Source organism: Gallinula chloropus, assembly GCF_964237585.1.
Source record: "Gallinula chloropus genome assembly, chromosome: 2".
Classification (NCBI taxonomy): domain Eukaryota; kingdom Metazoa; phylum Chordata; class Aves; order Gruiformes; family Rallidae; genus Gallinula; species Gallinula chloropus.
The window spans coordinates 13,654,039-13,670,628 of NC_140086.1; the positions used below are offsets into that span (position 1 = coordinate 13,654,039).

Here is a 16,590-nt window from a genome sequence, read left to right on the forward strand (position 1 = left end):
GTCTTACCTTTAAAAGGTGGGCTTGGGGTGGTTTTGTTTTGAGTTCTAGATACAAGTCAACTTGATTAGTTTAGAAGCAGGAAGGAATCCTATACTGGTAGTCAACTGTAATTCATTGCTTGGAAGTCCGTTTGTCTCTCTAAAGAGTCTTTTGTTGCAAGTGATCAAGTATGACTTTGAGAACTGCAGCTACAGCATTGCAGTGTTGGTTGTGCTTGGGGTAAAATAAGAGTCTGTACACTTTTTACACTGCTAAATATAGTGAAATACGACTTCAAATTCTTTGCTTTGTCACGTTGAATTTATTACAAATAATAGAAAGAAAGCCTTCCAGGATTTGGCTTCTTTATTCACTAAAATGCTTTTTGAAACAGCAACATACCGTCTGTTATCATTGAAGTCTGTATTTATCTGGAAATGCAGATTGCTGTCCCAGCCTTAGACTTGCGCCTTGTTAGCATCAGCAGTGCATGGTCTGGGAGACCAAATCCGGTAACTTAGAGCTTTTTAAGAGAGAAGGCAATGCTTTACTGTCAGATCTTGCCTTCTGTGAAAACAAGCATTTCTCTGCAGCGTGTCACTGAAGAAGGAACTGGTGATTCCTAAATTATCCCAGTCTCAGATTTTGTGCTAAGGTTTGTTCTTGTTTGGCACCGCTGTGCTGTAACCTCCCCTGTTAGTTTGTCAGCAGTTTTGGAAGTGTCCTTTTGGGATGCTATGATCTGTTCTCGAGGTTTGTACATCTCCATTCTCCTCTTTATAAATTGCACTTACTGCCTTGTTAAATTGTGTCAGAACCCAGAACTTCCATCTCCTTTTACCTTCTCACTCTTCAGCTGTTGCCAACATCTTATACATGAAAAGTTTTGGTTTGAGAAGAAGCGTGTGATTTAGGGATGGGGGTTGTAATAGGTACTTTTTCCACTAGGGTTCTTTTCATATGTGAATTTAATGGGGTTTTTTGTGGGGTTATTTTTTTTGTTTGTTTTCTTTGCAGAGGCTGTCTGTTCTATGGTCCACCAGGAACTGGGAAGACACTGGTTGCTCGTGCGCTTGCTAATGAATGTAGCAGAGGTGACAGGAGAATAGCCTTTTTTATGAGAAAAGGTGCTGACTGCCTGAATAAATGGGTGGGGGAATCTGAACGACAGCTTCGTTTGTTGTTTGATCAGGTGAGGATGAAATGTGCCATATGTTCTGTCCAAGTGGTAACTGTAATCTTCTGTGGTTGGTATTTTTAGGAAGAACTCCCTGCTTTTTGGTGTTTTATCAGTTTCTTCAACTGAAATAGGTTTCTCAGTGTTTCTTTTTTCCCTGGGTTATTTAGGGGCATGATATCTTGGCATGTATTGGGAAAGATAAATAAAACAAATGGGAAAACCTTGCAAAACAAACCTCTGTTACAGGCACGAAACTCCCCACCAGCCCCCCCCCCCCCAAAAAAAAAGAGCAAGAACCAGCCACAAAAAAGGCTGCAAGAGGCAAGAGGTGGATGGTGGCTTTAGATCAGAGGGAAAGAGATGTGGTCTGAAAGCAGAGTTGTTTAAATTAATAGTGGAAGCTTGCTTCCAGAACCTGTAATTGAAGTAAGTAACAGCTCTGTTCTGAGTGATTGTGAAATAGCAGTAAAAATTCATGCTGGGAGTTGTTGCCTGTCACCCAGTCTCAGTGGGTTGACGCAGACTGCTGTCTTCTGCCACTCGTGCCCTTTGCTCCATTAGCTCCATTAACAGAGATCCCTCATGCTAGTCTGAAAAATCTCATTCCCGTGACTTCCCAACTGCAGAATTTTGCATGCATTTTCTCCTTAAAATAGTGCTGGCTTATTTATCTCAGTGTTCCTGTGTTTTCATTCTAGGCCTACCACATGCGACCTTCGATTATTTTCTTTGATGAGATAGACGGCCTCGCCCCTGTGCGGTCCGCTAAACAAGACCAAATTCATAGGTAATGCAGTCTTTGTTTCAACAAGAATTGAAAGCAACTCGCTCAGCTTGATAGGAGCACAGGGCCTGTGCTGGCTTATTGATTTATTTTTTTAATGTCTTCAATTGAGTGTTTAGCTAATCAGTGTCTCATCGCTAAAAGCTTGTTCTTTTTGAGTCAGCATTGGAGAAGACCATGTAGGATGTCACAAAATGTTCTAAACCAGTGAATGAAACTTGTATTTTTTTCCATTAGCTCTATTGTATCAACTCTTCTGTCCCTTATGGATGGCTTTGACAACAGAGGGGAGATTGTGGTAATCGGAGCCACCAACAGGCTGGATTCTATAGATCCTGCTTTACGAAGACCTGGACGCTTTGATCGAGAGTTCCTCTTCAGCTTGCCAGATAAAGAGGTCAGAACTTAAACTCAACCTTAGTGTTAATGTGACAAAGTCCTTCTTGATATCAGAACCAGGGTAACTGTGCGCTATTCCAGAGGGGTTAAGGTGAAAATCGGTATTGGACAACTTGGACACAAGTGCCACCCCATTGTTACAGATGGGGTACTGAATATCTGTGATTCTGACTGTGACAGTAAGAGCAAATGTCTCCATTAGCTGTAAGTGACTGCTATCTTGTCTTGAAAGGAATGTGCACACAAGAAAAGGAAAAACTTTTACCAAGGCTGGTGCACAGAGAATTAAACTGTTTTAATTCCCAGAGCAGTTCCTGTTTGTTTATGTACTGTATCCACCCAGACACTTTCTCCTGAAGGGCTTCTGCTCTCAGTTCTCAGTTTATGAATGGACAGTGGTTGGACCTGTGTTGGACGGTTCTCAGACCGGGTACCCTGGGAAGTACTTATAAGAATCTTGGATGGTGGGATCTGGCGTTCTTACTGGTACTTCTTAACAGGGAGCTGGACAAAGTGACAATCGTTTGGGGCATAATTGTTGTTGTTCTTTAAAGGGTAATGCTGGAGCTGTTATTCTTGAATGAACTGGCAGAAAAGTCAATGTGATGAACCAATGAGACTGTCACCATGTAATTTTGCTAAATTTGTCAGTGTTTTCTTTGAAAAAATCTCTGTTTGCAGATAAATTGTTTGACTCCAAGTTCTTCCTCAAGATCCTTTAGGTCTCATACCTGTGGAAACTCCTACTGGAAGCCACCAATGCCTTTTATTTCACTGCAGGCCCTCAGAAAAAGTTTGATCTTTAACTGAGAACTATAACATTTCCAGTTAGAAAAAGTAGAGACCATACTATCTGAACTTTAAAATACTTAGAAGCAGATAAGACAAGTATTTGTATTAATGCAAGGATTTTGTGTTGGTTTGGGTTTGGTATTTTTTAAGAGAAATCTTAGGACAAAACACAACCATTTTCTTTCCAGGCTAGAAAAGAGATTTTTGAGATTCACACACGAGATTGGAGCCCTAAGCCATCAGGCCTGTTTCTGGAAGAGCTAGCTGACAAATGTGTTGGTAAGTTTGAAAACAAAGTGAGCCCCTGTGTGTGGCTGAGTCCAAAGGAATCTGAGCTTATATCTGGCAGTACCCAGGCTCTTGCACCGCACGGCAGTGAGGCACCTGGCACGCCATGGGAGCAGTTGGGTGCTTCTTTTCTTTCAGTAAAAATTCTTTTTGTCTCTCAGAACAAATTCTCTCATTGAATGGGTTTGGTGCATCTTCCTCAGGAGCAAAGCTTCGCTGAGGAGATCCCTTCCTAAGTGTGGGATAGCAGGCTGTGAGCTACGTAACAGAACTTCTCCTCAGTGCTGTACCTCTTGGAGTGCTCTGTTAGCCTGTTGATTTTTGGCTGCATGCAAAGCCAGTTTCAGAGGGAAACTGCGGGTTGTCCAGATCATAATAAATTACCTCCTGTACAGCTAACTCTCTCAGGTGCTGGATAACTGCCTCAATGTTGTTACACTTGGGTGATTGACATGTAATGTATTCCTTTATCGGATACCTTTCCCTCACACTTGACAATAGTCGCCTCCAGAGGCTGAGGATTTCAGGCTTTTTCCCAATTGCCTTATCAATGCCTCCTTCTCTAGCTAGGGATGCCAACTGCTTGGCCTCCCTGCCATCTAATTCCAGACTACTGGCCCTGTGATCCCAGCATCAGAGCAACCAAGTGATGATGTGCTCACTTGGGCGGCGGCTGAAATCTTTCCGAATCTCACGTAGCTCACTCAGGGACAGGGATTGTGTGACAACAACCTCATCCTGAGATGGTTGAGATGGCCCTGCCTTACTCTGAGATGGTTTGGATGGCCCTGCTTCATCCTGACATTCATCAGAAGACCCAGCTTTATCCTGCCATTCATCAGATGGCCCCGCTTCACTTTCATCCTCATCCTCCTCCTCCTTCACTACAGGAACAACTTTCCTTGTGTATTTCCTCTTTCGTACGGGAGCAACAGACACTGATGTGGTTTTTTTTTGTTTTACCGGCAGTATCTGCTGTAGGGGTAGCAGTAGCTGCAGTATTGGTCATAGGGGTTGCAGCAGCTGCAGTCTCTGCTGGTCTGTTTTCCTCCCTTTCCCTCTGACAGTGCTGCCTGCTATCAAGCAGTGTTTGGTAAATAGGGGCCAGGGCCCAGCACAGTGCAGTAAGCTGTGCATCTCTGGGAAACTTATGGCAATTTCTTTTCAGATATGCAGTCATTTTATCAGGGTCCTGTAACTGTTCAGGGGTGAAACTCCAAAACATCGGACGTGAGAAAGTGCCTAGGTAGTTGCCCATACTCTGCCACGTACCCTGCCACTCGTGATTATCTGGCCTGGCAGAAAACTCTTGAGTGGTATTCATAAACCTTTGCTTAATATTGAACAAAAGCAGAACCATATTCACCAAACATAACAACAGCAAAATGCTAGTTCGAATATCCCAGGGATATTGGAAGTTTTCAAAAACTGTTACCAGAGCTGTTGTATTTAGCCCAAAGGAAGAGAAAGCAGCGTAGATATTTCTTTCTGTAGTCCCACCATACCAGCTGCCATTATTAACTCCTCCCTGTCCAAAGAATGGACAGGGCAGCAAAATCTTATACAAGTACTGGCACAAGTTCACGATCATCGATATCAGTAAATACCAGAGCATTGTGACCAGAGACTGCTTAAACCAAAGTACTTATCACAACTTTGACTTAATTACAATCGGGTCAGGGTCAGATCTACCGTTATCCCAACCTTTCGGGCCCCAGGTTGGGCGCCAAAAAGACTGTTGTAGTTTCACCCCTGCTGAGAGCCGAGATCCACGCAGCTGCCTGCTCCTTAAAGGAAAAGAGCAGGGGAAAGGGAAGGGCAGGGGGGAAGAGGTAAGGGAAGGGAAAAGGAAGGGGCAAATAACCCCAAAACCAAGAAATTAAGAGGCCCGTGGGTTGGGATAAGGATAGTTTACGAAGATAACAGAAAGATACAATGTAACAATGCTAATAGGACTCTAGAGCAAAAATATATGAAGCTGTTGATACACAATGCAGTTTCTCACCAAACCACACAACTCAGGCCGTGCCACCCAGAGCCGTCCCAGAACCCAACTGTCCCCCAAGAACCGCACGTCCCGGAGCCGCCCTCGGCCTTCCTCCCATCAGCCCCTGATATCCTGGGCAGGACGTAACTGGCGTGGAATACTCTCTTTGGTCAGTTGGGTCACCTGTCCTGGCTTTGCCCCTCCTCTCTCATGAAGAGCTGAGAAAGTCCTTGACTGTCTGACAGCAACTAGAAACATCAGGGTGTTATCAGCACTACTCCCATTTTAACGCCCAAACACAGTATTCCATCCGCTGTTACAAATTAATTTAACTCCATCCTGACCAAAACCAGGACAGCACTGCACTTCAGAAACCTTGGCCTTGAGTGGTGTGTTGCCTGAGACTGATGTCCCCTTTGGCTTTTGTCTTGTTTCTTAGGGTACTGCGGTGCTGATATTAAATCCTTATGTGCTGAAGCTGCCCTCTGCGCTTTGCGCCGCCGCTATCCTCAGATATACAGAAGTAACGAGAAACTGCAGCTCGATGTCGCTTCTATTAAAATAGCAGCAAAGGATTTTCTTGTGGCCATGCAGAAGATTGCTCCAGCTTCACAGAGGGCTTTGGCTTCACCTGGGCGGGCACTATCCTCTATTTCAAAACCACTGCTTGAAAACTCCCTAGCAAGGATTTTACAGGCCTTGGAGAGAGTATTTCCCCACACAGAGTTTGCACTACGGAAGGACCAACAACAAGGTACAACAGTAGCATTCACTTCTTTAAAATTCTGCCAAAGCAAAAGCTGCTCATTTGTGCAATCAACATACACCAACCTCTCCAGTGTAATGGCAGCAGAATTTTATAATAGGCACAGGCACACCTTTATTTCAGGAATATCGTGCCCAGTTTTTATTCTGGATTCTAAACTGAAGTGCGGGGTAGGAGCTGTGAATGACTCACAATATGTGGTTGAGAACAGTCTTCTCCACTTGAGCATCCTGTTTCTGACAGTAGCTAACATCATATTTCTCAGTTGTAAATATGGATCTAAGATTTCATGTACAAGGTACCTCTTTCAAAACATTTAACTAGGGGGAGAAGGGTATTTTTACAGGAAGGATTCTAACACCTCTCTGAAGAATATTAGGACCAAAAGACACACATAAGTGGTTTAAGCTAAATGCTGGTTTAGCTGTCGTGATTTTTAACCCTAGGGTTTGAACCTGACACTGGATTACACTGTACATGTGTACGTGAGATCAGATGGTTTAGCAGTATATGCGTTGGGGCTCAGCTTGCCCAGCAGATGTGAGCTCCTGCCTGTGACTGCCTCAGCCCTGAGCAGCTTTAGTCTTTTAGTTGGTGAGAGTCTGTAAACTTGCTCCACTCCGGAGCAATGGAGATTTGTTAACAATTTATGCTAATCTCTGGAAAAGTAGAGTAGATCTGGGAGATGGGTTTGCATTGATAGAATGGAGGCAGAAATCCACCAGCAGAATAAGAATAGAGGGGCTAGGGGATTGGTAACTGAATTTCCCTTCTGTAGGGGCTATTCAGGAAAGTTAATGAACTTCCCTTGTCTTTCAGACGGGTTAAATCTTGTTTTAAGAAATTATGGAGTTGACAGTGATGAGGAATCACCATCAATCTTTGAAGACATGACAAGGCATAAAATGCCCAGAAGAGAAGAGAGACAGTTGCTCTGTCTTAGCAGGTAAATGTTTATGCTCATCTTCCGACACTTTAATGTGGAGGTTGTATAAGCCAATAGTTGATTAAGTTTGTTGTTGTTGCTACTGTTGGGTCAGTTCTTTTTCTCAGTTTCTGTTGCTGTACTGTCCAGAAGAATCTGACCTGCTGAGCTTGGTTCTGTCTCTGGCATCTTGGACAGTATTGTGCACAACAAATGCTCTTCACAAATGTGTTCCATGCTGGTGCAGAATGGTTGCTGGGAAATTCAAACACAGTTCAAAGATGAAACAATGAGAATGACTTGAGTAAAATAAATCTTACATGTACGAAGGTACTGCTGCAATTTACCCAATCCAATTGTGCACTCCAGGTACAAGTAGCATGTTTCAGTGCTCATCACAATTTATTTTTTTACAACTGATGTTCTCCTTCCTTCCTACTGTCTCCAGTAACTATAGGCAAATTTCAGCAAAGCTTGACAGATACAGAGGTCTCTTAGGTGCTGGAAATTGGGGTGTATGGGTGGTGAAGAGATCCAGACAGGCGTGTACTGAGCAAGTGTTGTTCTGCCCCATGTCAGGTTACTCGCCAGCTGGTGTGTGTGTGTGTGTATTTGAGCTGGACAGTCCCCCTGTGTGGTTTATGAGCTGTTCCTTCACCCAGCCAAGCAAATAGCAGGCATGCTGGGGATTGGTGGGATTTTGTAGGGGAGGTATGGTATGAGTTTGTAAGAGAATGGGTTTTGAAAGTCTTCCTGATCACAGACCAGCTTGTTACGTGCTTGGAACATAGAGAATATTTACCAAAAAAGGAGGTTTGGGAGAAGCCGTTGATGTCTCTGGCTCTAGTTCATCACTTCACTCTGAAACTTCTTTCCTCTTCCTTATTCTAGAAATGTTTATTACCAGCCAACATCTTTCAGGCCACGGTTCTTACTAGTTGGAGAGCCAGGATACGGGCAAGCTTCTCATTTGGCACCTGCAGTAATACATGCCCTGGAGAAGTTTCCCGTTTATACGCTGGACCTGTCTGTGTTGTTTGCTGGCATCACATCACCAGAAGAAACATGTGCACAGGTACCTCTTCTCTTTTTAAGCTCATAGGGTTCACAAGCTGTCTATAAACTAGTAAAGTAAGTGACATTCATTGTTAATGGAGGTGGCCTGGTTTGTATGTGCTGTTCGGTTCACTTCTACCTGGAAATCCACCTTTCCCTGAGATCGAATGATACTGATCATGGCCATATGTGCCATTCCAGGTGAAACCATCAGGAGATTGCTAGCAGCTTGGGAAGCTGGGAGGTGCTGCTAATAAAGTCCTCTTTATGGCAAGAAATCCTGCCCATCTCGGTGGGACACAGACAGTTTTCATTGCTTCTTCCAGCTCTGTGCTCCCAGTAGATGGCTCTGCATCAGCCTGACTGCCTGTCTTGCTGTCTTTAGAGCCTTTTTAATTAAATTTAATGAGAAGGCAATCAAGGTTTTGGGGAGATTGCAGTGTTTCTTTTTTTAACAGCTCCTACTGCTGTAGTATATGCAGTAAAAGCCTTGACATTCACCAAACACTTCGACTGGTACACTGGTATGATTTTCTTAACTGAGCAAATTAAACAGAAGCAGATTTCATGCTGTTTTCCTTCTAGGCAGGAGATCCATTTTGTTGCTGGGCATCACTGTATTAAACTAGCTTGACGTTTTGGTAGTAGCATTTGAGAGCTATGCAAGTTTACATGACTGGATACTCCTTTGTCACGTAAAAGGCACAATTCCTCTTGTGTTATGTTACAGTTGCACCTACCTTCGGGCTGGAGAGTTGTTCTCTTGGTGGTTTGGTTTTGTGTTTTGGCTTTTGTGTACTCCTATTTAGTAGGAGAGTCTGACTGATCCCTCTTTACTTATAAGCCTGTTCCAAATGGCTCAGTCTTCTTACCTAAGCTTTCATTTTACCAGTTGATGCGAGAAGCTCAAAGAACAGCACCAAGTATAATTTATATCCCACACATCCATTTGTGGTGGGAAGCTGTTGGAGCTACGCTGAAAACGACTTTTACAACACTACTGCAGAACATCCCAACGTTTGCTCCAGTTCTGCTGCTCGCAACATCTGACGTGTGTTACACGGATCTCCCAAAAGAGGTATTGCTGTCAATACTTTCTCTATTCAATTTTCTGCTCTCATGTGCCTCCTCGAGGCACTGGAGTACTTAAACAAATGCATCCTGTTATTACTCGGGCACCCTAGCCAGATCTCTTAAAATCTGCTTAGATAAAAAAATGCTGAAAGCATTTGTCTGTAGTGTTTTCTGAGCAAAGGGCTTGACTTTGACCCAACTACTTTTTCCCCCTTCTCACACGCTTGTGCTTATTTGGCAGATGTGTCCATTTACTTTGGACGAGAACTCCTGTGAGTTCAAGATGGTTAGGTATGAATATTAGTCAAGAATATACAGTGCTTGAAATGGGACTGGGAAAGCTTCTCACCTTTTCTCTTAAGTCAGATGATAATTTAGGATTGAGAAAGGCACTCATCTGTTTGGAATAGAGTATGAGTGTGTGTGGCCTTGTATCTGAAATACCTTTTCTCTTCATGCTGTAGATACAAGAACTGTTTATTGATGTTGATGAAGTTTTCAAAGTCCAGTTGCCTGATGAGGGAGAAAGAAGAAGGTTTTTTGAAGACCTAATTGTAAATCAGGCTGCCAAACCTCCTGCATCAAAGAACAATGCAGGTGAGGATAGTCTACATATTAAATGCAGCTACTGTAGTAGAGTTTTTGCGTTGTGGTGTTTTTCTATCAATAACTTTTCACAGGCTTGTCTTGGAGTAACATGAATTGAATAAGAGTTTCTGATTCATTTAAGCCTTGCGGCCATTGGAAGTACTGCCTGTAGCACCGCCACCGAAGCCTCGAGAACTGAGTGAGGCAGAAATGGAACAGCTGGAGGAAAAGGAGGAGGATACATTGCGGGAACTTAGGATTTTCTTAAGGGACGTGACTCACAGACTTGCCACTGATAGGCGTTTCAAAGCATTTACAAAGCCTGTTGACCCAGAGGAGGTAAGCTAGTGTTGGTCTCTGTGTGTTCAGCATTTTTTGTGCAGTTGTATTTCTCAGTGTTTGTGTGCTCTTTATTAGGAAGGTTTGTCTTTGTTTCCAGGGCCATACTATTCTGATTTTCAAGGAAGCAGGAAGTGATGTTCGCATTTACTTTGCTGGCTTCCTGAGGCTCTCACATGTCTGTTCTTTGAGTGTTCACTGAAAGTCCCAGATTCCTTCTCAAATGTCCTGCATTTCATTTGTAGGTACCTGATTATGAAGCAGTTATTAAACAGCCCATGGACCTGTCAGTAGTTCTTTCTAAGATTGACTCACACCAGTACCTAACTGCACGAGATTTTCTAAAAGACATCGATCTGATCTGCAGTAATGCCTTAGAGTACAACCCCGATAAAGACCCTGGAGGTGAGGATGCATTTTTATCCCTAATTTGGAAAAAAATTTAAATCAGTACATTTGTAAATATTGTCCATGGACTTGGGATTAGTTCCTTCTAAAAATCCAGAGCGAGCATTTCTTGCCAGGCAGCCTTTGCTTTGACAATTAACTTTTATCTTCCTGGGCTGAAAATAGTCACCGAGATAACCTTCCAGAACATACCTAGAAAAAGAGTAGAATCTTTCTAAGTAATCAAAGTTAAGGATTTCATCAGCTGTTAGAAAATACTCAGTTCTGACTGTAAAATTGCAGATCGTGTCATGAGGCACAGAGCTTGTATGTTAAGAGATACTGCGTATGCGATGGTGAGGGAAGAAATGGATGAAGAATTTGAGCAGCAGTGTGAAGAAATTAAAGAATCTCGTCAGAAAAGAGGTATGTTTTTTTGACACTAAGGATTTTAAGACTTGTCTCAGACTTGTAAGCAACAAGACAAGACACAGTCCTTTGCTGTCTGTTCTTTATTGCAAGGTTGTAGTTCTTCAAAGTACGCTCCAGCTTACTACTGTGTAATGCCAGAGCAGAAGTCTGTTCCTGGGTGTAAGAAAACAGACCCAAAGGAGACTGAAAAAACAAAGATGCCAGCAGCACCTGTATGTTCCAGTACACCTCGGTCCAACGGCAAGTTGCATTTTACTCACACTTTCTTGGTGAAGGTCTCACTGACAGCTTCTCTGGTCTTGTGACATAACAGGTTTCTTTTGATGCCTGGTCTTTCATGCCAGAGGCACTGAGTATTTTAATTTGCCTCAAAATGTGAGACAAATCCAGAGGTCATTCATTCAATATGGTTATGAAGTTCCAGTACTGTGGTTGCTTGACATTGAAAGCCACTGGCCATCATGGCCCAACTGACATTTAGTGGCTCCTAAATTGCTCCCTCTGGAGGTCAGAAGTGTGCTACACGGCAGTTTCTGAACACTCAACTAGTCTTTAGTGATGTGAAACAGCACTTTTGCCTTCCCTGCCCTCAGATGCTAAACTCTACACCACCCCTCACTGTCGTGTCCAATTAAAGGGGAAAATAACAGGCGAGCAATAACAAGAGGTGGGTAAAGGAAAGATCATTATTTCCTCTCTTTCCCTGTGAAAAGGACTGGAAAGAACAAAGGGGCTTGTTCTCTCTCTTTTTAAGTCTTTCCTTTACCACGCATGACATGGTGTGAAGTTTCCTGGTCTCCCTGGCATGACTGGGAAGTTTGTCCCTGACTTCCCCCATGTTCTCTGCACTGTACTCCACGATTAAAAGGAACGGTGGGTTTTTCTTGGAGGTAAAAATGCAAAGTTGGTTTCAAACAAGGTTAACTGGATCAGGTAACTCTTCATGGACAATGTTTTCTCCAGCAAACATTCCCTCCAAATCATGTCTAACTTTACCCAGTGCGTGTTTAGCTTTTGAACTTTACAGCTTCACGAGAAAGTTGAAGAAGGGCTCGTCTCCAAACACTTCTCTGTCGTTCCTCTGTCTTACTCCACATAATAAGACAGTGAGCAACTTAAGTTACTAACCCTCCATTGAGGTAATACTTCCTGTGTAAAGAAAGAATGTTCTGTTCATAAAATCTTGCAGCTGGTGATTTTAGGAATGAAATTCCATAGCTGGGTTTTTAAAATCTAATTGCAAATTGACCTCATGAGCTTTAGACACGTATAGGGAGACAGATGATGGTACTTGAGCTGCTGCAATCATTTTTCTTATAAGTTCAGTAAGACGAAGGATGCTGGGTTTTGAAGGAAGAACTGTTTTGGTAATGTTTCGATTACATTTTGTGATACCTCTTTGTAGATAAGTTAAACAGAAAACGCAAGAACAAAGGCTCTTCAGGTATCCCAGCAAAGAGGAGGAACTGTCACTTCAATAAGGAGAACCAAATTCCGGAAGAAGTGGACAGTGATGAAGAGTTTCCACAAGAATGTTTTTCTAACATGGATCACACTGCAGTTAAATCCGCTCAGGATTCTTCTATGGAAGAAAATGAGACTGTACTTCAGGAACGACAGAAAAATGGTAAAGAAACTAAATCTGGGGCAGAAAATGAAAGGGAGAAAGTTCTGGTGGCTAAATCTGCTTCTGAGAAGGAGAGTGTCGTGCTTCCTGAACGTTCACGCTTGAGGAGGAGTGAAATGCGGGGTTGCCAAAGAGCACAAGGTTCTGAAGACAGAGATTCAAGTGGTAAGTGAAAGGCCAAACGGATCATTTCAGTTGCTCTTGGATTACACTATTTATCAGCCTTCTTTGGCTCCATTCTTCCTGTAATACCTCTCTATGGTTGGCACACGGTGTTTCTTGCATAAGGATGCTGCCCCTGTGGCTACTGAAAGGCCAAGTCGTGTCTTTCTGCAGATGCTGTTTTTTTGATCCTGCAGGTTGTTTTTCAAGTGGCATCTAATGGGAAAACAGCCTTTGACTTCCTTTTATTGTATGAGTATCTTCCCAGTTATGAGCAGCGTAAGTTAAAAAGCTGTACTTCAAGCAGTGTGGCCCCAGAGTCACCTGTGGAACAGAAGACTTGCATCCTCATGCTTGCAGTGTACGGGGTGTTTCCTAACCTACATGACTTGGGAGTGTTACCCTGCAGGACTGTCATGGCAACGCGAGGCTATTTTTCCTCTGGTTTTCCCTGCCTTTTTCTCTAGTGCTTTTCATGTGTGCCCAAGTTCATCATTTTGATGGAGCAGTGACTTTTGCCAGAAAGAAAGTAAAAGTCCAGTGCTTGTTAGTGAAGAAGTAACTGGTAGCAGTTCTGTCTCTGGCCCTGCAGAGAGACTGTATTCCAGGTACAGGATACTCCACTGACACTGTAGTCCAGATAAACAGAATGCCAACTTAAGCAATATGTGTTGTTCCAGATGTGTTGGTACACCGTGCGGCTGCTGCGAGCTGTTCTCGTGTCGGTAACGCAGTGGGAGTTCACACACAGCCAGTGACTGTGGATTGCAATGAACTCAGAGTAAGTCGAATCTCAATTTTGTTAATACAGAAGTGGGACATATTCTTGCTACATGGACAGCTGTAAATTAAGCCTGTTGTTAACCTGTGCCAGTGAAAACAATTTATGGGAAGGATATAGAGTTTGTGAAATATTTCAGCCTATAACGGGCTATGTCTGTTGTGTTGCCACACATGGTGTAGGCTGCTGTTCTTTGGGGGAACTGGCTTTTCTTCCTAATTCTTCATTTTAAAGAGCTTGTTTAAAATAGCCCACTGGCAACCTACTTGTACTGTTGGTTATTCCTGTTTCAGCAGTTTTTATGATGGATTTGGGGGTGTGGGTTTTGCATCTTCCCATGTATTAAGAACCTGAAAAGGCCCCTTATTTCTAGTGGTGATGACATTAAATCAAGCACTTAACAGAGAACCACAGACTCATAGAAATCACTAGGTTGGAAAAGACCTTTGAGGTGACCGAGTCCAACCATACCTGTCCTCTACAAAACCATATCCCTGAGCACCTCATCTACCCAACTCAATGACCTCCCTGGGCAGCCTGTTCCAGATCATATCTGACCTTTCCCGTCTGCAGCAGCTGAAAGCATGCTGTGGGGGGGTTGTATGCCTTATCTCCAGGTTGTGTGAAATGAAGTTGAAGGCAATGCTGACCTTTGGTGCTAGTGGATCTGAATGCAGCAGCGTTTGATGACAGGCAGTTGTGAGGCAGTGATGTTTTCATTTCCTATGGCTGTTCCTTTAACTCCATCTTCACAGCCTCACACAACACCAACGCTAAACAGCTGCTGCAGTGGAAGAAGGTGCTGCTGCTGCTTTGCTCCCTGCACTGCTTCAGACCCTTGAGCAGTGTGTTCTGCCAGCAGAGTTATAGGCACGATGCATGTTCAGCCAGTGGGTAAAGGGGAGCACCCATGGTGCATGGCCCTATCTAGAAGATCTGTAGCCTGGCTGCCAAAGATCTGTTTTGCAGCACCCTGCCTTGCAGCAACAGTTTCTCTTGCTACATGGAACAGGGGCTTTGCTGTGGCAGCAACTCTGTGACAAAGTGGTGGTGTGTCATTCCGCGCTGCTCTGGAAACAGCTGATTTTTAGTTAGGATTGTTGATGGCATAGCCAGAGTGGTAATGAAATACTGTCTGAAATGTTAGCCTTTTCTCTGAAGTATGAAAAAGTAGCTCCTTTTCTCCAGTCAAATCTTGTGTGGTATTTAATCTGTTCTCTGAAGGATCACTCATGTTTTATTTAGCAGTAGGAAATGTAGGATGTCACTTGCATTGTTACTGTTTCTGAGAATATGCATAAAGAGCCTATTCAGAGGATTTTGTGCTATTCTAAAGGTGTTTCCATTTTTTCTTCAGCAACTGTTGACTTTTGCCACCATGGTAACTACAAACTTCAGCGTCTTTCACTTGGAAAAACTGTATGCTGTTCTTGGTCAGTGCATTTACCGACATCGGGAGGATTACAACAAAACCCAATTAGTGAAGGTGATTATCTTTTTGTCTTACAGCACTTTGTATCACTGTTAAGCACGTGTGAGTTACGCCTGCATGTGTGTGCGCTCTGGACATGGCACTTACCTAGCATTACTCTTCACTGCTTAGTTGCCTGTGTTAGACTCTCTCATTTCACTCTGAAGGAATTTATCTGTATTGCAAAACCACTGTTGTACTTGGCATAGTCGTTGGCAATTTTCACAGGGAACAGTTTGAACTGGAAGACAGTGGGTCCACCCCCACAGCAGTTAACCTCAGTCTGTCAGTACTCCTTCTCCAGGACCTTTTGAGCATCTTTAATTTGACATAGTGGGAGGTTTCCGCCTCTGATAGTTTAATAGTCACATTATTTGATCTCTTCCTCTAAGAGAGGACTTCTGACTTGTCAGAACTCACCAGAAATTGTCCAGAGGCACCCATGGTCCCAGTCAGGCTTTCACAGCCCTGAGTCAATTTAGATAGGTTGGATATGAGTCTTCAGATTCAAGATCTTTGAATCCATTTGCCCTTCGGCTGCTTGTCCCCAAGAAGAGAGAAAATTCCTTCTACCTCTCAGCCTGCCTAAAAAAGAGGAAGTCTCTTCTCTTTGGCCCTGGTCATCTGGACCCCTTCTTCCACATCTGATAAAGAATTAGACCAGACATTCTGTTCTGATTGTGCAGCCCTGAGGATTCTTTGGATTCAGGGATGCCATTCCTGACAAATAGGGCCATCTCTCATCCAGTATAATGATGTGGTTTAGCATGGGAAAGGACGTATTTCTGCTGCCCGGGGCTTGTGAGGTTTTGTGACTTCACTTTTAATGCTTAAATTATGAGAGACTTGATTTCTTCGTTTCCTACTGTAGCTTTAACAAAAAAAATAATCTCCTATTCAGAGTGACACTGCAAGTCAGTCAGGAGCAAACTATGTATGAAGAGATAAGTCTTTAACAAGAAATGATTCAGGGTGCAGAAGGTAGCTTTTCCAGCATTTAGTTGGGGCTTTTCCAGAACTGTCTCCTCTTTCTACCTGTTGGAACATCTGTTGATAAAGATCCATAGTCCCTTGATACACATCCATACCGTCTCTCTTGTCTGTTTTGGACACAGAAGGTTGTGTTTGAAGCTAGTGGGTAAAGAAAGATGTGGTGGTAGCAGCACATGTATTTGCTAAATATTGCTAACAGTTGCATGTACGTACAGATTATTCCTTTCATGAAGAAATAAACAGGGTTCTGAAGCTTTTGTTCATGCAGACTGATGGTTTGTCTTTTCTTTTTATTAGGAAATGAAGAAAGAAATTAAAGCCTTCAGTCATGTGCGGTGATACTTGATTTCAGCATTCTTCCACTCTGATGTTTTCTTCTCGCTGCATGCTGTTTTTTCTGCAAAATTCAATAAATGTTACTTCCACATATATTAAACAAATACATCTTAAAATTTATTAGGAAAGCTCAAAGTCCTTTAGCTGCTTTTCGTTTTTTCATCAAATATATATTTAATATATGACATACTGGTGTGATTGCTTTTGGAATGCTGCAGATCTGAACATCTCTCAGAGAATTGC

General features: G+C 43.0%; 1 protein-coding gene across 1 annotated transcript in view; it reads left to right on the forward strand.

Moving 5' to 3' along the window:
* ATAD2 (ATPase family AAA domain containing 2) overlaps positions 1–16,526 on the forward strand; it is a gene marked incomplete at its 5' end in the record, with an annotated part of 31,438 nt that extends 14,912 nt beyond the window's left edge. The window contains 17 exon segments of the mRNA XM_084280257.1: positions 998–1,172; positions 1,859–1,947; positions 2,182–2,341; positions 3,324–3,414; positions 5,850–6,164; positions 6,996–7,122; positions 7,993–8,176; positions 9,050–9,235; positions 9,696–9,828; positions 9,962–10,158; positions 10,404–10,563; positions 10,849–10,971; positions 11,068–11,221; positions 12,396–12,769; positions 13,447–13,547; positions 14,905–15,033; positions 16,309–16,526. Of these exon segments, the coding sequence (XP_084136383.1) occupies positions 998–1,172; positions 1,859–1,947; positions 2,182–2,341; positions 3,324–3,414; positions 5,850–6,164; positions 6,996–7,122; positions 7,993–8,176; positions 9,050–9,235; positions 9,696–9,828; positions 9,962–10,158; positions 10,404–10,563; positions 10,849–10,971; positions 11,068–11,221; positions 12,396–12,769; positions 13,447–13,547; positions 14,905–15,033; positions 16,309–16,350 (2,740 nt within the window). The 3' untranslated portion in view covers positions 16,351–16,526.
* Positions 16,527–16,590: the final 64 nt, after the last annotated feature.